Genomic DNA, 22,306 nt, shown 5'->3' with positions numbered 1-22,306 from the left:
TCATACCCCCATAAATATTCTCCCTGTCAGCAACCCTTGCACCCTACCACCAAAACCCCCCCTCATGAAAGTCAATAGAACAAAAAATACATTTTTTTCTTTTTCTTGTCACTCTTTTATGTTTCTCACCCATCAAAACTCCCCCCTCACTTCCCTCACTTAACAAAGATCCCCCCCTCCTTAAGCAAAGACCTACCCCCTCCCTCCATTCAAAAACTCACCAGACCTCAAATGCAGACCAGCAAGAGTGAGGGGAAGTCCTCTGAGGCATTCCCTTAGCTATGTCATGTGACACTTCTGAGCTGGGGATGTGCCTGGAGCTGGAAGGGCTTCTGCACTTCACTGCATTTGGCAAATTTTTGCTATACATGAGCTCATACAAAGCCATATGCAATGTGACCCATGGCTTTGCTAGAACACCCATGTGGCAGTGCACGGGGATGGGTCAATGCAGTCATGAAGCACTTTATGGCTGGCTGTTTCCTGGGCAGATCCTAATTCCCAGCTAGTCATGCCATTAAGCAGAGCTTGCCTTTCTCAGAAACTACATCTCTAAATGATCTGCAGATCCGGAGATATAAGCAACTGATATTGTCAGTAAATCCAAACCTTCCTTCCAAGCATCCCTACTGATCTCTTAGAAGGACTGGTGGCCTCATCAACCAATAAGAAATCTCAGCAGGGGCAAGATCGCACTAGTCATATCTGATTGCACTTTGCTCAATATTATTTTTTTTTTCTTTTACACATTTTCCCATTTCTTACAGATAGGCCCAGAATCATTAAAGCGAGTTGTCTTACAGTTGAAAATCGCCTTGAATGCACATGTCTAAGTCAATCATTTCCTAAACCGAATCTAAAGTGGAAACACAATGGGATGTTTTATAACAGCTCAAACCACACGAATGCCAAAGTCAGTATTTTTACTAAGACATCTAATTCAGCTACCAACAGCACCATGGCCCTTCCAGTCAATGTAGAAGAGAGTCAAAATATACAGTGTGTGGTTTCCAATTCACATGGAGAGCTTGTTCTGGAGCTATTCAATAAAACAGGTAAGGATCTCACAAACTCATGCTGTGTGGTTGAGTTATTAAAGTAACATAGGCTATTCACTTTAAAGAGTGAATGTTAGTAAATAAAGTAATGTGATGTTCACATTAAATATCTAATCATCACCCCCTTACCCTCTTTTCCCCCCTCTTTATTTATTTATTTATTTATTTAATTAAATAATGAATTATTTTTTACTGACCCTTTCTTCTCCTCTGTCTTTGATTCCTGTTACTCATGGGTTGAGCTGCCCCCCCACTCGATCTGCAGACCGTGAAGACTTTCCTTTCCCTTCCCTAATCCCCCCCCCCCATTTTTCTTATACTCTGGGGAACTTCCTCAAATGTATGCCTCCTAATTCCAATTTAGAAAATCTGCGTGACATCACAACATTTGCAATTCCAATCTTATACATATATTCATCGGTTTCTCTGTACGTGTAAATTACCATGTGATGTGTACATGTCAGTGGGCAATTTTTTTCCCTTTTGTCCATTGATTTTATTATGTAGATGTCCATTTGATAACCCTTTTGTTCTTTCTGATGGAAATGACTTCCTCATGATGTATTTGATACAGCCCATTCCTAAATAATGTAAAATAAAAAACCCAATCATATGTGAGGGACATAAAAAGGAAACAGGGCATGGTTGGTTTATTGATCTAAACACAGCTTTACCCTAATTTATACGCTCTGCTCCTTTAATAAATCTCATCATGTTCTTTGCATGTCTTTTGGCCATTCCTATTAAATGTCAGATTTACATGAATTTCTTATGGTCATAACTTTATGTTTTTTTCTTCTCAGCTCAGTTAACGTCTAAAGCATTTCCATCTGCTGCGATATATGGTGGATGCTTTGCAGCTGTATTGATAGTGACTGGAATTTTATTAATCATTTTCTACGGAAAGTAAGTCTTTTTTACAGTTGCCATCATCCAATGGTGTACATTTATCAAGCAAGTTAGAATCACAGACACAAATCAAGCTGATTTTTATTTAGCCATGTCTATGCAACTGCATTGCTTTCAACGGGGCTTCCCCTCTCCCCTCCCCCCGCACCCATTTACATGTATCCTCTGTAATGCTGCCTACACACGATAGGAATTTCGGCCTGCAAAAGACTGATGAGAGCTTTTCGTCGGAAAATGCGACCGTGTGTATGCTCCATCGGACTTTTGCTGGCCGAATTCCAGCCAGCAAAAGATTGAGAGCATGTTCTCAATTTTTCGGTCGGGAAAAATTCCTATCCAAAAATGCGCTCGTCTGTGGCAATTCCAATGCGCAAAATTCCTACGCATGCTTGGAAACATTGAACTTCTTTTTCCCGGCTCGGCGTAGTGTTGTCTGTCACCGCGTTCTTGACGGTCGTAAGTTCAGCAAACTTTTGCATGACCGTGTGTATGCAAGGCAAGCTTGAGCGGAATCCCGTCGGAAAAGCCGTCATATCTTTTTCCGAAGAGAAGTCCAATCGTGTGTACAAGGCATTAATCTTCAGTGGTTAAATGGCTCAAATCCCAAGTGTGAACGGGGTCTTAAAATGGTCATACGCTGTAAGATTTCTCTTTCTGATTAATATTCCTTATCATATGTTGACAGCCTTTCCATCTCATTTGTTTCAGCTGCTGTTCAGCCACCAATTTTCATCCTGGCTCCTTCAATGTTCAGATTGAAGGATGTTGAGTTAGAGGTAGCTGATCGGGCCATCTATGGTTCGAATTATGTCTGGTCCAACAGGATCCAGCCAACATTCACTCTGTGTATGGCCAGCTTTACAGTAAATCTGTCTCAATCTTTCCTGTTTAGCATAGTCTTGCTGTGGCTAATTGATAAATCCCACTATGCTCTATTTAAGGTCCCTTCCACACGTGGTGGGCTCCGTTGGAGTTCTTCTGTTCAGGGGGAAATCTGTCCGCTGATCCCCGCTGAACTGGCAGATGGCTGGTCTTTGTAGAGTGGACACAAACACAGCCCACTCTGCTCTATGGACAGTCAGATGTAAACAGATGGCCTGTCTTTTTACACTCGATTGCCATCTGATCCGATCCACCAGACGGATGAGGAACAGATCCCCGTTCATCTGTTTTTAGCAGACAGGATTGGATCAGACGCTCCATAGAGGAGACTGGAGGGTCCAATCCGGTCCGCCTAAAAAACTGACAGGTGGACCCGATTGGTCTGCTAGTTTGAAAGGGGCCTAACAAGCTATTGATTATAAAATGACTACATAGTGTCAAATTTAGGCATAATATCACCTTATACCCAGGAAAAACAGCAAAACAACCATTAACAACATTACTAAAAAACAATCCATTGACATTGGCCAGTAATATTGATTACACTTGATAAAGAGACAAGCTCACATATGCTAATGAATTAGATATATACAGTATATATAGAGATACTTTCTGGCAGAGTTGTGGACGGTGTCTACAATATGTTCCACCTAGGTTTCCCCCCTACACATGGTGAGGGCTTCAAGATTTGTGACTGATGAGGAGAGAACAAACTTTGTATTTCTCAGAATCTTAATCAATTCTGGGTCCTGAAGCTCAGAGCTTTTGTATAGCTTTGGGTGTGATGGAGCTTCCATTCCTAGGTCCACACCTTACCTGGTAGCAGGACCTCGTTATTAATCTCAGCTGTCCACAGGCTTTTAAATAAGCAAGCTAACTGAATTTGAACAGTTCCTGGGTGAACCTATTTCATTTACAGTATATGGTTTGTCATTTGCACTACCAGTTGAGAATGTCTCCCTTACAAACATTCAAGGAACAAACTGCAATAACCTCCTTTAAGGCTTGGTTCATACATATGCAAATTGGATTGTTTCCCCACATTAAATTTGCATGACATGCAAGTGTGACCAGCCCGCAATGTCCGGGGGCGCCCGCGGTTCAGATTGAAAAAGGGTCCTGTGCATGTTTGGGTCCGATTCAGGTGCAAATTCATGCAAAAATTTGGACTTGATTCGCACGTGGATCAGTGAACAGACACGCACCGGACCCCAGGCACAAATGAGCGGCCACACATATGTGAACCAAGCCTTGACCAATCAGTTCTGCTTTAAATAGTATAACTAAACGCATGAACAAACAAATGTAACAAATATTTTGCAGCTTACCAATCCTTAGATATGGTGGCTGCATTAGCTTTCTGGTCAGATTTTTTCCCTTTACCTGTGATCCTGCCAATAACACTCTTCCTGTTGACAATGTTTGCCCACTGTGCTGTACTTTGAAGGAGCATTGTTGTTACCCTAGGACAGCGGTCTCAATGCTGCCCTTTGCTTGCATTTATGCGGCCCTTGAAGCACTATTCCTCCCACTGACACCAACTATTTGTCCTCCTAATACTAAACATAGGGCATTGTTTACTCCCAATGGGCACAGTCTGCCCCCCTAAAGTCTGAAGGGACAGTAAACTCTTCCTTTGTTTAGAACGTTTGGAGACCCCTGTCCTAGGACAAGAACAGTTTCAGAAGAACACGTCCTCCTCTTCTTATCTCCATAACATAGAAGGTTCGTTCTTTTAGTCCACAGTGAGCTGAGAACAAGTCTAATGATCAAAAGATATTTTGTGCACTTCTCAAACAGATATAACAAAACTTTTTTAATTGTATATTTAAGCCTCCAAAAGGAGCAATGAGAGCAGTTCATTGTTGGGATTTACATGCACTTCAAGGTCAGTCTGGTCAAGTCCAAGATGGATTCTTATTGGTTGCTCTGGGTTCAGCAATTCAGATGTACTAATTTGTTCCTTCAAAATTTTTTTGAAAATCCACAAATATTTGGACATATTAGCCCATCAAACAATCACAAAGTGAAACATTCAGATAAGTAGAAATAAATTCTGAACTTTGACTGAACTTTGCTCTTGGCTTTCTACTATTGAGGAACATATGAGTACAATATGAGTACTTTTTGTATTTTATTTCCAACATGAATCAACCCTTATCTGCACTTCCTGTTTTACATTTTTCAGAAGAAAGATGATGCAGAATAAAGAAGCTTCAAGGCCGACCCATGCTAGTGTTGTTGATAATATCTACGGAAATTCAGAAATGTTTTCTAATGTAAGTTATCCTAGAAAATGTTTTCTGTTATATTTCTGGGTGCTGTTTTACTTGAAGCAACTTCAAGAACTCTAAAGTGAAATTCATAACCAAGCTAGCTATTGCAGACCTAATGGTAAAAATATGGTTTCACAGTAGAAAATGTATACATTGAATTTAAAAAGAAACTGAACTCAAAAAGTAAAGATTTGATATGTTTTAACCACTTTCTGCCCGTAGGATGTCATATGGCGTCCTAGGGTTTCAGTGGCTGTACCGCAATGATGCCTGCAGCTGGCAATTACCTTCAATGTAGAAGTGATTTGAGTGACTCAATCACTTCTACAAGCGGACGCCCCCTCCCGCTCCAACTGGCAGCATTTGGTGGCCTGAACAAAGAGAGAGAAACTGTGAGATCAGAAACTGAAAGCGCGAGCATTTTGTTTACTGTTTTCAAGCTGTTACCATAAACAAACTCACTCAGGTGTAGCTGGTCACCTTCTGAATCGCACACAAAGCCATTTGACTTTCAACTGTGATCAGCTGCGGTCATTTAGATTAGCTTAGCATGAAAAGAGCTTCCCTGGAGCATTTCAGTCCCTGGTAGTGCTACTAAAGCAAATAATGAGCTATGGGTGGCAAGGCACTGTCACCAGGCTCTCCGGGATAAAGTTGTGGACAAGTCAGGAGATGTTAAATTCAAAGGCTTTATCAATGCCTAGAAGCACAGTGAAGTCTATTATTAAGAAGTGGAATGTATTTGGTACAACACAGACCCTCCCTTGATCAGGACATCACTCCAAACTGGATGAAAGAGCCAAGAGGAAACTGGTCAAAGAGAATACCAAGAGGTTAGTAGAGACTTCTCCCAACTGACTAAAGGCTGGAATTAAAGCCAAAGGTGGTCCAACAAAATACTGACACAAGGGGGTAATCTTTTTTCCAACTCAGTGATTCTGCTTTTTATTTTATTTTATTTATTTTTTTTACATGTTGGTGTTATATCTTTCACTTGGATGTTATAAGTTGCTGGATAGAACAAAAACAATGTCTGTCTTCATTTTAGGCTACAAAGCAACAGCATTTGATTATTTTAACCACTTCAAAACCAGCCTCGTTTTGGATTTTAGGTGTTTAAGAGTTTAAAACAGGTTTTTTTGCTAGAAAATTACTTAGAACCCCCAAACATTATATATTGTTTTTTTTCTAACACCCTAGAGAATAAAATAGCGGTCATTGCAATACTTTTTTTTGCACCGTATTTGCGCAGCGGTCTTCTAAGCGCACTTTTTTTTTAAAAAATTCACTTTTTTGAAAAAAAAAATAAGACAACAGTAAAGTTAGCCCAATTTTTTTTTATATTGTGAAATATAATGTTACGCCAAGTAAATTGATACCCATCATGTCACGCTTTAAAATTGCGCCCGCTCGTGGAATGGCGTCAAACTTTTACCCTTAAAAATCTCCATAGGCGACGTTTAAAAAATTCTACAGATTGCATGTTTTGCGTTACAGAGGAGGTCTAGGGCTAGAATTATTGCTCTCACTCTACAGGTCGCGGTGATACCTCACATGTGTGGTTTGACCACCGTTTTCATATGCGGGCGCTACTCACATATGCGTTCGCTTCTGCGCGCGAGCTCGTCGGGACAGGGCACTTTAAAAATTTTTTTTTTTTTTTTATTATTTATTTTACTTTATTTTATTTATTTTTTCACTGTTTTAAAAAAAAAAAAAATTTGGATCACTTTTATTCCTATTACAAGGAATGTGAATATCCCTTGTAATAGAAAAAAGCATGACAGGTCCTCTTAAATATGAGATCTGAGGTCAAAAAGTCCTCAGATCTCATAGTTAGACTAAAATGCAAAAAAAAAAAAAAAAAGTCGTTTAAAAAAATGACACAAAAAAAATTGTGCCTTTAAGAGAAGTGGGCGGAGCCGTCGTAATGACGTCGCTCCGGCCGTCACATGGTATAGAGACGGGTGGGGGCCATCTTGTACCTCGGCGGTGACAGGTCCCGATCTCCTCCGCCGCTACCGATGGCTCCGGTAAGCGGCGGAGGGTGCGGGAGAGCGGCGGGAGGGGGGGTGGCACCTCTCCCGCCGCCGATAACGGTGATCTCGCGGCGAACCCGCCGCAGAGACCACCGTTATCGTGTACAGGATCGCCGGCCCTAAAGATGGATACCTCGGTTGTGGCAGCAGCTGCTGCCGTTACCGAGATATCCATCTTTAAAACAGAGGACGTCAATATACAGTGGGCGGTCGGGAGGCGGTTAAAGGGGGGTGATTCTTTTCTCTACCCACTGTAACATATCGTAGTCCGTTACGCGTTTCGTGGTTGGATACCGCTTCTTTGGATTGCAATATTCACTTGTTACAGTTATCCAATGCAAAATCTCATATATAAAAAGCATGCATGCAAAAGGACTTCCCTCACTTAGACTGGCAGCCAGCACATACAGAGTTCTCATTCCCAAACATAAGGCGTGTGGCCTTTAGATTTAGGCATATACTATACATAAAAGGAACCCAATGATATTAGCCACAAAAACGACGACCAAAACTCTACTTCCATTTAAGTGTGAACATTAGACAGACCGGGACTTTAACCAATGCGAGACACCAAATTAGTGCCTTATATCACCAGAGACTGAGAGTGTAAAGTTTTAAATAAAATAAATAATATATATATTTTTTTTAAAGTGCCCTCGTGCTCACACGCAAATGCAAACACTTACGTAAATCTTGCACGCATAGGTGATCACACCAAACATGTGAGGTATTACCTGCGAACGTCAGCATGAGAGCAATAGATTTAGCCCCAGATCTCCTGTGTAACGCTAAACCGATAACCTGTAAAGGCTTTTAAAGCATTGCCTATGAAGATTTTTAGGTACCATAGTTTGCCGCTATTCCACAGGTATACATTTTGATGCTTGACATGCTTTGGTATTTATTCACTCAGCGTAACATCTTTTATATTTTACCAAACAATTGAGTAATATATTGCACTTGTGTGCCCTAATATTAACTTTAGTCTACTGTATTTTACTGAAATTTTGCACTTGATAAAGCAATTGCACAAATACCGCGTGACTTAAAAAAAAATGAACTATGACCAGGGTCTCTTCTTTCAGAAATGATATAATGTTTTGGAGTGGTAACTAATCTTCAAGCTTGAAATGATCTAAACGTGCGAAAAAAAACACAAAAAAGCGTTAGAGGTTCTCCCAAGGGCAATTTATAGCCTTCTGCACCCCTAAAAAATACTTTTATTTGCCTTTCCGATTGACTTAAATGCATTTCAACCAAAATGGCACACAGTGGCTGAAATCTCCTAACTTTCACAGAAATTTCAGGGAATTAAAAACTGTTTTTACTTATCAATTCTCTTTAGTTTTATAAGATTATTGCTGCTGATACGTAACTTGTTTTCTACTATAGACTGTATATGGAAGTCTTTGATCTATACAGTTTAAATGATTTGATTCTCTTCTAGGGTCCCCATGAAATTGGGAAAATTCCTCAACAGGACCGCCAACCACCTCCAGAAGATGGATCAGTACTTCTGGATTGCCAAAATGTACAATACATGAGTGTTAACTTCTCAAAGCTGAAACCAAAAGTTACAGAAACAGATACGGAGGCAGAAATCGAGTATGCTGTGGTTAAACGTACAACCTGAGACTTTGTTTTTCAATACAAACCAATTTCAAAGTATGCAAATGCCTATGGACATAGAACTCTGGAATTTATTTCCAATAAAAAACTATTTTAAAGTATGCAAATGCCTATGGACATAGAACTCTGGATTATTCTTTATGGAATACATATGAAAAGGTACACGGTATAAAATATTCAGCTTTAATTCCAGATCGATTTTAAAGAACCATTGGAAAAAATGCGTGTATAGAGCAAATAAAACACAGGAGCGAGCCAATACTGGTTATAATGATGTATCTGAGAATTACAGGTCCCTTAGAGGACTTAAAAAAAGCATGTGTGCGAAACGCGTCATCATAGCACCAGACAAGTTTGCGTTTCATGCTGGTTCCGGGAGACGTCCATCTTTAGTCCTCAGCTTGGCCTTCTGGCCTACAGTGACATCATTCAGGCGCACCGGCGAGTCCCGGCTTGGCTTCTTGAGAGGCCAGAGTCCATCTCCCAGGGAATGGATATAGATGCCCTCCCCATGCACCCCTGAATGCCAGACCAGAGGTTATTAGCCCATCAACGCCCACAAATTTCCAGCGTGGTATCGTTTAATTTTAGTCGTACAATTGTTTTACTTCCCACAACCTGGACAATAAACTGTTAAATTTGTAACCCTGGTGCACTTTGGGTACATTTTTTTCTGGCTCACTGTACTTATCATAATCCAGGCTAAGAGCGCTGTCCACTTTGCTGCCATTGGTCCATTGCTGCATCTTTCCCATGCGTCGTGAGGGCTGCAGTAGTCTCTGGTTCATTACACAGTATGCTGAATCACAGTTTCCAGAGCTTGGGACTTAATGGGGTTGATTTACTAAAGGAAAAAAGACTGTGCACTTTGCAAAGTGCAATTGCACTCTGCAAGTGCAGTTGCTCCAGATCTTAGTAAATGAGGTAAAGCTTCACTCTGCAAAGAATACCCAATCACGTGCAAGGAAAATTTAAAGAACAGCCTTTTTGCTTGCATATGATTGGATGATGGAATTCAGCAGAGCTTTTCCTCATTTACTAAGCCCTGGTCTTGCAGAGTGCAACTGCACTTTGCAAAGTGCACAGTCTATTTTCCTTTAGTAAATCAACCTCATTGCGTTTTAGGTCCCTTGGAACGCCCATTGAGTCTTTAACAGCCTTACATATATTCCATATTTGCTTGTTGCTTAGATTCTTTTTCTTCAGTGCCAAATAAAGTACATTTCTATCATTCCATCTTTTATTGAAAATTTTAAATTTACATAACAAAAAAAAAAAAAAAAACAAAAAACAAAAAACAAAAAAGGAAGAAAAAAAGAAAAGACAAGCATTAATCTCATCCAATGAGTGCCAAAACAAAAAAATACATATATATATATATATATATATATACACATATATACACATATATAAACATAAATACATTCACACATACATATATATATAAATACCACATTACAATAATATATATAAAACATAAAACAAAGATATACCAACACACTGAAGTAGTCTGAAAAGAGAAGCAAAAAGAAAAAAAAAATCATAAACAAACAAGGGAGAGAGATGACCCCTGATCATACTCCAGACCCGTGATGGCGGACCCCGGGACCCCAGACACTCCCCTACCCTCCCCACACTCAAGGGAGGCATGGTCCCAAAACATCCCCTGCACCAAGTTCCGCCACCACCGCCCAAGACCATATATCCCTAAACCCTAATAGGGATATCCCTGTCTTATTTTCTTTCATCCATTTAGAAAAATAAGATATATATTTTCCTACTCCCTTTCTTCAACTCCCACAGTAATATTAGCTCTAATCACACAAAACACACACATAGACACAACACAAAAAAAAAAAAGTAAATGGAGAAAGAAAAAAAAAAAAAAAAAGGGACCGTAATGTTCTAATTAAATACACTACCCGAAGTAGTTACTCAAACCAGGATCGCCTCACTCAAACCATCTCTCCACCAGTTTCATATCCTACCTCCAAACCACATACAGATTCCGTAGTTCAGGGGACTCCCTTAGCACTTTCCAAGGAAGCCAAGTTTGACGACATTGTTCGTACGTGTCCAATTCCTGTGATAGAAGAGTCTCCATCCTCTCAATATGGTCCATCTCTAGAATCCAATCGGTCAACGGTGGAGCATGTGCTGACCGCCAGTGGCGCGGTATTACTGCCCTTGCAGCTGTCAACCAGTGTCTTAAAAGGCCTTTTTTAATGCTTTTGTACGAGCCAGGTAAGATGGATAACAAAGTAATTTGAGGTATGTTGGGAATAGTCACCCCAGTTGCACGGGTATGAAGCTGCAGTATCGTGTCCCAAAAATTATGTACCAAAGGACATTCCCACCAAATATGTAATAAAGAACCTTTGGCAGAATGACAGCGCCAACACAGGTCTGAAACATTTGGATATATCCAGTGAAGCAACACCGGACATCTATACCACCGAGAGAGAAGCTTAAAATTTGTCTCGTGGGCCTTGATTGCTAACGACATACTATGTGTAAGAATAAATGCTTTTTCCCATTCCTCTGGCTTAATTTCAACATTCAAGTCCATTTTCCACTTATTTGTGAACTCCGGGAGACATGTATGGAGTCTAACAATAAGAACCCCATACACGGCAGACAGAATATGTTCTGGTGTATTTTGTTGCAACAGAAGAGACTCAAAGGTATCTGGCTCTCTATTAAACACATCTATAGAAGGAAAAGAAGAAAGAAAGGACGTTATTTGCCGATATTCCAACCAATGTTTAATTGATTGTTGCTGAGTAGGGATCAAATCTGAAAGCAATGGGAGATCTCCCTGATAAATAATTTGGGATATACAACGATTTGACTCCTTACTCCATACCAGAAAATGTCTCCGTGCCATTGCTGGTAAGAACCCTGGGTTACCAAACAGGGGTGTCATTAATCCCACTTTAGGCGAAAGTCCTAATTGGGTTTGTAGTTTATCCCAAGTACGCAATAAATGTGCTGTAAGAAAGGATACCGAGGAAGGTGGGCCTCGGGCAGAGATATCTAGCCAGGGAAGCGCCTGGAGATCCAAGGGAGCAATTGACTGTTCTATGTGTACCCATTGTTTAAGATGGGAGTGATGGAACCAATTTACTAGTCTAGTTAACACTGCTGCAGCGTGGTAGTAATATAGGTCGGGTGCCCCTGCGCCCCCCTTAGTTTTGGGGAGAGATAAAATTCTCCTTTGCAATCTAGGTCTATTACATCCCCAGATAAACCTTGTAAAGGTAGATTGTAGAATGGTAAAAAAGGAACGGGGGACCGCTATAGGTATGGTTTGGAAAAGGTAGAGAAAGCGTGGTATTATATCCATTTTTAATATATTGATCCTCCCAAACCATGAGTAATGGGCTCGCTCGTATTTCTTAATGTCCTGTATTGTACGCTGCATGAGAGGATAATAATTTTCTATATATAGCTTAGTAAGATCTTGTGGAATTTTTATGCCCAAGTATTGAAGTGTCGAAGTACAGATCTTAAATGGGAAATTATTCCCTAGAGCTTGAACTTGACGTGGTGATAGAGAGATATTAAGAATTTCTGATTTGGACAGATTTACTTTAAAATTGCTCAGAGCTCCAAAACGCTGAAATTCATACAGAATAGATGGCATGGAGACATGTGGGTTGGTAATATAGAGTAACAGATCATCAGCAAATACTGCCAGCTTCACCTCCTGTCCGTCTAATGGTATGCCTGCGATACAAGGATTTTGTCTAAGAGCAGTTACCAAATGTTCCATTACTAAAACAAACAAGAGGGGAGATAGCGGACATCCCTGACGTGTACCATTTTGAATAGGAAAGTTAGGGGATAATGATTGATTAATCCGTATTCTTGCTCTTGGCTTGGTATAGAGTGCCATAATTTTTCTTAACAGAATTGGTCCTAATCCTATTTGAATCAAAGTTTGTTCCAAAAACGGCCACCCAACACGGTCAAATGCCTTCTCAGCATCCACAGAGAGAAGGCAAGCTGGTATCTTTGCCGATTGGGTATATTCGATGAGTAAAAGGGATTTAAGCGTGTTATCGCGCGCTTCTCTCCCCTGTACAAACCCAACTTGGTCTGTATGTACCAAATTGGGAATATGAGATTGAAGACGTGAGGCAATCAATTTGGCATATATCTTGATATCTACCCCAATTAAGGATATAGGACGATAACTAGAACACAAGTTTAAATCCTTATCAGGTTTAGGAAGTAGTGAAATGTGCGCTTCTAATGTCTGGGGTACAAACCCATTAATATCAGATATGCTATTAAACACTCGAAGCATAAATGGTGTAATAGAATCCTTGTAAGTCTTATAAAATTTCGATGTAAAACCATCGGGGCCGGGACTTTTACCTGATGGTGTATTCTTAATCACTTCCAGTAATTCCTCAAGTAAAAACGGGGAGTCCAAAGAATTCCCACTATTTTCATCTAATATTGGTATAGCGGTTTCAGACACATATTCCTGTATACGACGACCAAGAGAGTCTGGGTCGCAGGATAATGGGGGAGTTAGATTGTACAACGCTGTGAAATAATCACAGAATGCCTTTTGAAGAAGGATTGGATCTGTAGTAATTTCTCCAGATGGTAACGCAATGCTAGGTATAAAAGTTACTGGGGGTCGGGGATGCAAAGACCTTGAAAGTGATCTCCCAGCCTTGTCTCCATACCGGTACTTTCCCAGGGCATATCTATATTGACTTTTACAGTGGGAAACCTCCAAAGACTGCAGCAAAGATGATCGTACCAAAGATATATCAGCCAATAGCTCCGGAGTTGGGGTCTTTTTGTGCGAGATCTCCAACACCCGAAGTTTTGACAGGTCGTCCTGTATAGTTGCTGATCTTTCTTTTTTTAAGCGAGCTCCATGTTGGATAAATAGTCCTCTTACTACTGCTTTCAAGGCCTCCCACTGTATAGGTAATGGGGTCTCATCATGTTCATGGTCAGCGATAAAATTCTTAATCGCTGCCAAAACTGCCTGATGACATAATGGGTCTTGCATAAGGGTTTCGTTTAAACGCCATGACCAATCAGACCGTGGGATCTGGGGAGGTTGTACTGTCAAAAAAAGAGGTGAGTGATCAGACCAGATGAAAGACCCAATGTCCATTATTGGGTTCCATTCCAATAGTTGTGTTCCCGTGAAAAAATAATCTAGCCTACAATAGGATTGGTGGACTGGGGAATAGTATGTATAGTCCCGCTTTTTAGGATTTAAAATACGCCATAAGTCCAGCAATCGGTGTCCAAACAACTCTTTTTTCAGGGCTCTCAACCGCCTGTAAGAGATATTTGATCGCTGAGAGGAGGTGTCCAGTTGGGGTTCTAGAACCATATTAAAATCTCCTCCTACAAGGATTGTACCTTCTGCAAATTCTGTCAAGAGATGAAGATATTGTGTAATTGCCGTTATTTGATCATAATTAGGAATATAGAAATTGGCGAGTGTATAGACTCTATTCCACAACCTGAATTTGAGAAAAATATACCGGCCATTGGGGTCAGTCACATGCTCCAAGACCGACACTGGTAGACGTTTATGGATAGCGATGGAGACTCCCCTACTCCTGGACGAGGACAAGGTACTATGAAACCAACTTGAATAGTATCTTTGTGAGCATGCTGGGATACAATTTGCTTTAAAATGGGTCTCTTGGAAAAGTATAATATCTACCCTAGCTTTATGTAGAGCATATAAAATTTGACCTCTTTTTGATTGTTTATTGATACCCTTAACGTTATATGAACATAGTTTCAATGAGGCCGACGAAGATTGTCTGGTCGTCATTTCCTGGCTTGTGAAGAAGAGAAAAAAAAAAAAAAAAGGAAAGAGAAAGGAGGAAAAAAAAAAGGTGAAAGAGACAAAAAATAAAGAAATGAGAGAGATAACTCTCTCTTTGGATCTGGTCCAACACCAGATCCAACCAAAAAATTAAATTAGTATGCTTTACAAAAAGTATAGCACACCACTATAACTAGAAAAAAAAAAGAAGAAAAAAAAACAAAAAAAAAAAAAAAAAAACAAAAAAACAAAAACAAAAACAAAACACACCTCAAACCAGTCCCTACCAGAGGGCTGGTATACCTACGCGGGGGAAGTGGATACACACAGGGAAGGTCTCCAAGTGAGACCCGAGAGAAAAACCTGCTTTTATTGCGATCTATAATATATATAGGAGAATAAACTCAAACTATTTCTGCACACTAAAGAAAATGAAGGGAAAAAAAAAAAATTGGTACTCATGCCTTTTATAGGGTGTACCTCTCCGCCCCCAAATAAAGTACATTTCTGTGCATAATAATAATAAAAAAAAAAAAAAAGATTCAGTAGGGCTGTGGTTTTGGTCTACAATGGGTTCGAGGTTGGATCTGTTTGTGGTCTTGTGGACTAATGTGGGATTTCTCTGGGTATAATGCTTTGTAACCATAATGCACTCACTAACTAACTCTGCTGCTATCTTTATTACCATTGATTTGTATGTGTTTGTTTTTCTCTTCTTTTTTCTTTCCCTTTAACATCCTGCTTAAAAATTTGTGAATCAGTACTGCTTGGACCTTGAAGAAGGGGACATAGCCCGAAAGCTTGTCCTGAAAAATTGTATGTTAGTGTAAATAAAAAAAGTATCACGGACAGTACTCAATTTTCTCTGTCACAATTGCACTAATATGGCTACAATCAAATCAAGTAACCATAATGCACTGAAAGAGTCTATTGAGTTTAGGTCATCTGGCTTAGAATGACCAGTAATGGGGGATTTTCTTGTGCCAGCTTCGCCCTATAAAAGGGTGGATGTTTGATACCATTTTGTAGTTTTATATTTTGTATAATTTATATGTCTGAAAATGTAAGTGTTATAATTTTGATAAAATACACTTTATGTCCATTGGATTATAAGAAAATAATTTTGTGGCTGAACATAAGCAGTGGCAATGGAAGAGTCAAATATAAGGAATGTGGCAACACAAAGGTTAGGCAAAACGTAGTAAAAGGAACGTGGTGATGTTTCCTCTTTGAGTCCCTGACAAAGTCTCAAAGATGAAATGCGTTTGACAGGACCAGTCAATTATCATATCATAGGCGCCCATGTCAGGAGGAAGTATGCAGTGAGTGTTGTAAGGTGGCAGATCTGTATGGACTGCCGTTACACAAAGTGCCAAACGCACTATACATTTGTGAGTTTTTACATTGCTTTAATTCATTGGTTTAGTAATAAACTGAATAACACAGTGAAATTGTTTCCCTTTGTTTCTGTGCATCACATTTGTGAATTTACCCAGGACCGGAGGTTTAACCACTTGACAACTGGGCACTTAAACCCCCTTCCTAACCAGACCAATTTTCAGCTTTTGGTGCTCTCACATTTTGAATGACAATTACTCAGTCATGCAACACTGTATCTTTATGAAATTTTTGTCCTTTTTTTCACACAAATAGAGCTTTCTTTTGGTGGTATTTAATCACTGCTGGGTTCTTTATTTTTTGCGCCGTAAAAGAAAAAAGACCGAAAAATCTGTAAAAAAATACATTTTTCTTCATTTCTGTTATAATATTTTGCAAATTAGTAATTTTTCTTCATATATTTTGGCCAAAATTTATACCGCTACATATCTTTGGTAAAAATAACCCAAATCGGTGGATATTACTTGGTCTTTTTGAAAGTTATAGAGTCCAAAAGCTATGGTGCGCATATCTGAAAATTGATCACACCTGAATTACTGACGGCCTATCTAATTTCTTGAGACCCTAACATGCCAGAAAAGTACAAGTTGTCATTTTTTCCCACAATTCTTTGCAAAATCAAGGTTTTTTTTTTACTTTTTTTTTTTTCCACAAAATTGTCATATTAGCAGGGTATTTCTCACAGACCGCATATGCATACCACAAATTACACCCCAAAACACATTCTGCTATTACTCCCAAGTATGCTGATACCACATGTGTGAGACTTTTACACAGCGTGGCCACATACAGAGGCCCAACATGCAGGGGAGCACCTTCAGGCGTTCTGTAGCACCCAGGCCAATTCTGACATTTCTCTCCTACATGTAAAAATCATCATTTATTAGCTAGAAAATTACTTAGTACCCCAAAACATTATATATGTTTTTTTAGCAAAGACCCTAGAGAATACAATGGCGGTCGTTGCAACTTTTTATCTCGCACGGTATTTGCGCAGCAATTTTTTTAACGCGTTTTTTTTGGAAAAAAAAATGTTTTGTGCTTTACAAAAACCAAAACAGTAAAGTTAGCCCAATGTTTTTGCATAATGTGAAAGATGAAGTTATGCCGAGTAAATAGATACCCAACGTGTCACCCTTCAAAATTGCACGCGCTTGTGGAATGGCGCCAAACTTTGCTACTCAAAAATCCCCATAGGCGATGCTTTAAAATTTTTTACTGGTTACATGTTTTGAGTTACAGAGGAGGTCTAGGGTCAAAATTATTGCTCTCGCTCTACCGATCGCAGCGATACCTCACATGTGTGGTTTGAACACCGTTTTCATATGTGGGCGGGACTTACGTATGCGTTTGCTTCTGCATGCGAGCACACAGGGACAGGGGCGCTTTAAAAATTTTTTTTTTTTTTTTTTATTGTTCATTTTACTTTATTTATTTTAGTTTGATGCTTTTTTCCAAAAAAAAAAATTTTTGACCACTTTTATTCCTATTACAAGGAATATAAACATCCTTGTAATAGGAATATGGCATGACAGGTCCTCTTTACAGTGAGATATGGGGTCAATAAGACCCCACATCTCACCTCTAGGCTGGGAAGCCTGAAATTAAAAAAAAAAAAAAAAAAAGATCCTGGCTTCGATCGTAGCGGTGAGTCGGTAGAAGCACCGCAAGGCGGCGGGAAGGGGGGACGTCCCCTCTCGCCTCCCGTAAGAACGATCAAGCAGTGGAACAGCTGCTATGATCATTCTCATGGTTTAGGGAATCGCTGGCTGAAAAAGCTGATATCTGAATGATGCCTGTAGCTGCAACCATCATTCAGATATCTCCGCACAAAGTCAAGGACGTTGTATGACGGCCGGCGGGCGGGAAGTGGTTAAAACGCTTTTTTTTTTTTAACACAAAGTTGTCCATTTATACAATATTTCTACCACATAACATGTACATACCAAAAATGACACCCCAAAATAGATTCTCCTGCTCCTCCTGAATACGGCGATACCACATGTGTGAGACTTCCACAGCCTGGCCACATACAGAGGCCGAGTACAGCTGAGCATGGCTCAGCATGGCAGAGTATGGCGGGGTATTGCGGAGTATGGCGGGGTATTGCGGGGTATGGCGGGGTATTGCGGGGTATGGCGGGGTATGGCGGGGTATGGCGGGGTATGGCAGGGTATTGCGGAGTATGGCGGGGTATTGCGGGGTATGGCGGGGTATGGCAGAGTATGGCAGAGTATGGCGGAGTATGGCGGGGTATGGCAGGGTATTGCGGAGTATGGCGGGGTATTGTGGGGTATGGCGGAGTATGGCGGGGTATGGCGGAGTATGGCGGGGTATGGCGGGGTATGGCGGAGGCATTGCAGAGTATGGCGGGGGGCATTGCAGAGTATGGCGGGGGGCATTGCAGAGTATTGTGGGGGGCATTGCAGAGTATTGCACAGCATTGCAGAGTATTGTGGGGGTATTGCAGAGTATTGCACAGCATTGCAGAGTATTGTGGGGGTATTGCAGAGTATTGCACAGCATTGCAGAGTATTGTGGGGGCATTGCAGAGTATTGTGGGGGTATTGCAGAGTATTGCACAGCATTGCAGAGTATTGTGGGGGCATTGCAGAGTATTGTGGGGGTATTGCAGAGTATTGTGGGGGTATTGCAGAGTATTGCACAGCATTGCAGAGTATTGTGGGGGTATTGCAGAGTATTGTGGGGGTATTGCAGAGTATTGCACAGCATTGCAGAGTATTGTGCTGGTATTGCAGAGTATTGCACAGCATTAGTAGTGAGGGATGGCTGAGCATGGATGGATGGATGTCTCTGTGCAGCGCTGTGGGCACTACACATACAGCCCACAGAGCTGCAGACATCCATCCATCCCCCTCCCCGCTCACAGTGTACCGATCGGTACACAGGAGGGGAGGAGAGGAACCGGCGTCATCAGATGACGCCGGTCTGTTTACATGTGATCGCGCCGTCATTTGACGGCTCGATCACATGGTAAACGGCCGCGATCAGCGGCCATTTACCGGGATCCGTGATGCGCCGGGTCCCCTGGACCCGGCGGTCACGGATGTGTTCGGGTGCGCGCCCCAGGGGGCGCGCGAGAGGGGAATTCTGGGAGGACGTCATAGTACGTCCACCCAGAGTTATCCAACCGCCCTTCAGCCGTCATTCGGCTATGGGCCGGTTGGTAAGTGGTTAAAGAGACTGATGAGTTGTAAAACTCTATTTTGTGTATAGTGCTTGGTGGAAATTATATAATGCTTTTGCCCTTTTGCTTTTCAGAAGGTGATGGAACACATTGGGGTTGATGTGCTAAAACTGGAGAGGGCAAAATCTAGTACAGCTGGGCATGGTAGCCAATCAGCTTCTAACGTCATCTTGTTCAATCAAGCTTTGACGATAAAATCTGGAAGTTGATTGGTTTCCTTGCAGAGCTGCACCAGATTTTGCACTCTCCAGTTTTAGTAAATCAACTAGATAGAGAGCTGAACCAAAGAACACGTTTTATTATTTATTTATTATAGGTAATTATATGGAGCCATAAATTTACGCAGCACTTTACAGATACAGTATATATTGTACATTCACATCAGTTCCTGTCTTCACGGAGCTTATAACTAAGGTCCTTAAAGTGGTTGTAAACCCTCCTGCATCACTCTTACCTATAGGTAAGCCTAGAATAAGGCTTACCTATAGGTAGTGGAAATATCTCCTAAACGTTTGCCATTTAGGAGATATTTACCTTGTAGTGCGCAGATGATGTCATCGGCGCATGCACTGTGAAGAAACAGACCTCTGTGCCATTACTTCACTCGCAGGTGCTGCCACTGATGGCTCCCACCTGCATACGTGGGAGTGACATCACGTGGTACCGGCCAGTCACAGAGTCAGAGTCCGCGGCCCCGGAAGGAAGAGGGGTGAAGATGGATGCTTCCACCAGCGGGGACAGCACAGGCTTCGATTGCAGGTAAGTGCCACATAATGGGCTAGTATGTGATGCATACTAGCCCATTATGCTTTTACTTTGCAGGGAACGACAGAGGAAGTAAAGCCAATCAGGGTTTACTTCCTCTTTAACTAACATTCATACATACTAGGACCAATTTAGACAGGAGACAATTGACCTAGATACAAGCAAGTGGGTCTGGGTCTTTGCAGCAAGAATCACATGGAACGGTGAGGCATGTCCAACAAAACCAAAGAAAATTCCCAGCTCAACTTACCAACCAGCCTGCAACCAACCCAATGATCCTATCTAACAATATGTGTTAAGAACAGGGGTTTAGTCTGCCCACATTTGCAAATACATGTGTAAGCTACAGGCCCCGTCAAGGCACCCCATTTTCTTTAGTTCTAACTCTAACTTCTTAGAGTCTCCACAATGGAAGCACATGCATTATAATGAATAGGCAGAGGGCAGGTGAGCCTGGAGGTAGCCCACCCCTCCTTAAAGGTACAGGGGTGCACTGAACGAGCAGCACATAGCACTATGGCAGCAAAAGTGTCAGTGTGCGTTGCCTGACCAATACATTTAAGATACAAACAAGTGGCCACTGCCCCCCACCTATAACTGGTCTTTGCCGGAAGGAGCACTGGAAGGGTGACGTATGTCAAACAAAACCAAAGAAAATTCCCAGCTCAACTTACCAACCAGCCAGCAACCAACCAAATTTACCTGTCTAAGAATAATGGGTCTTTGCAGTAAGAATCACATGGAATGGCGAGGCATGTCCAACAAAACCAAAGAAAATTCCCAGTTCAACTTACCAATATGGATGAGCCCGATGTTTGAGACTAACATAAGTTCGACACGAACATCGGGTGTTCTCCTGTTTGCTGAACAGCGAACAATATGCGGTGTTCGCGGCTGCCAGAACACCGTTAAAGTCTATGGGACACTAACATGAAAAATCAAAAGTGCTCATTTTAAAGGCTTATATGCAAGTTATTGTCATAAAAAGTGTTTGGGGACCCGAGTCCTGCCCCAGGGGACATGTATCAATGCAAATTTTGAAAACAGCCGTTTTTTCGGGAGCAGTGATTTTTTTAATGCTTAAAGTGAAACAATAAAAATGAAATATTCCTTTAAATATTGTGCCTGGGGGGTGTCTATAGTATGCCTGTAAAGTGGCACATTTTTACCATGTTTAGAACAGTACCACAGCAAAATGACATTTCTAAAGGAAAAATTGTCATTCAAAACTGATTGCGGCTGTAATGAATTGTCGGGTCCCGGCAATATAGATAAAACTCATTGAAAAAAAGAGCATGGCATCCCCCCAGTCCATTACCAGGCCCTTTGGGTCTGGTATGAATATTAAGGAGAACCCCAGACAAAAAAAAAAAAATTGCGTGGGGGTCCCCCTAAAATCCATACCAGGCCCTTCGGGTCTGATATGGAAATTAAGGGAAACCCTAAACCAAATTAAAATAAAAATGGCATAGGGGTCCCCCCCAAAATCCATACCAGACCCTTCAGTTCTGATATGGATTTTAAGGGGAACCCTGCACCAAAATTTAAAAAAAATGGCGTAGGGGTCCCCCGAAAATCCATACCAGACCCTTATCCGAGCACACAACCTGGCAGACTGCAGGAAAAGAGGGGGGACAAGATAGTGCCCCCCCTCCTGAACCATACCAGGCCACATGCCCTCAACATGGGGAGGGTGCTTTGGGACAATATTTAAAGAAATATTTCATTTTTATTGTTTCACTTTAACCACTTCCCGCCCGCCCTATAGCGGATTGATGTCCGGGAAGTGGTTCTGTTATCCTGACTGGACGTCAGTCTGACACACCGCTCCACCGATCTTGGTAAAGAGCTTCCGGCGGAGGCTCTTTACCATGTGATCAGCCGTGTCCAATCACGGCTGATCACGCTGTCAATAGGAAGAGCCGTTGATCGGCTCTTCCTCACTCGCGTCTGACAGACGCGAGTAGAGGAGAGCCGATCGGCGGCTCTCCTGGCAGGGGGGGTCTGCGCTGATTGTTTATCAGCGCAGCCCCCCCGCAGATCACCACTCTGGACCACCAGGGATCGCCACTAGGACCACCAGGGAAGGGGCAACATGTGGATGGCCAGGTATGTACCCCATGGCCACCCACATGTGCCCAGTGTGCCAAATCTGTGCCAATCAGTGCCCACAAATGGGCACTGATTGGCACCATTATGTTGCAGTGATGCCCAGCAATGCCACCCTTAGGGGCATTACTGCAAACAAGCAGTGCCATCAGTGCCACCCATCAGTGTCCATTCATGCCACCTGTCAGTGCCCATCCGTGCCCATCAGTGCCCAT

At 41.6% G+C, this 22,306-nt stretch overlaps 1 protein-coding gene across 1 annotated transcript in view; it reads left to right on the top strand.

Moving 5' to 3' along the window:
• The window catches only part of LOC141110491 (sialic acid-binding Ig-like lectin 13), an 82,237-nt gene extending 67,361 nt beyond the window's left edge, over positions 1-14,876 (top strand). Inside the window, exons 6-9 of the mRNA XM_073601860.1 lie at positions 768-1,055; positions 1,862-1,964; positions 5,038-5,128; positions 8,612-14,876. Of these exons, the coding sequence (XP_073457961.1) occupies positions 768-1,055; positions 1,862-1,964; positions 5,038-5,128; positions 8,612-8,797 (668 nt within the window). The 3' untranslated portion in view covers positions 8,798-14,876. The remainder of the gene's footprint in view (positions 1-767; positions 1,056-1,861; positions 1,965-5,037; positions 5,129-8,611) is intronic.
• Positions 14,877-22,306: the final 7,430 nt, after the last annotated feature.

The sequence above is a fragment of the Aquarana catesbeiana genome, linkage group LG10, assembly GCF_042186555.1.
Source record: "Aquarana catesbeiana isolate 2022-GZ linkage group LG10, ASM4218655v1, whole genome shotgun sequence".
Taxonomy (NCBI): Eukaryota; Metazoa; Chordata; class Amphibia; order Anura; family Ranidae; genus Aquarana; species Aquarana catesbeiana.
The sequence above is the reverse complement of the archived record's forward strand: the minus strand, read 5'-3'. Positions and strand labels throughout refer to the sequence as shown.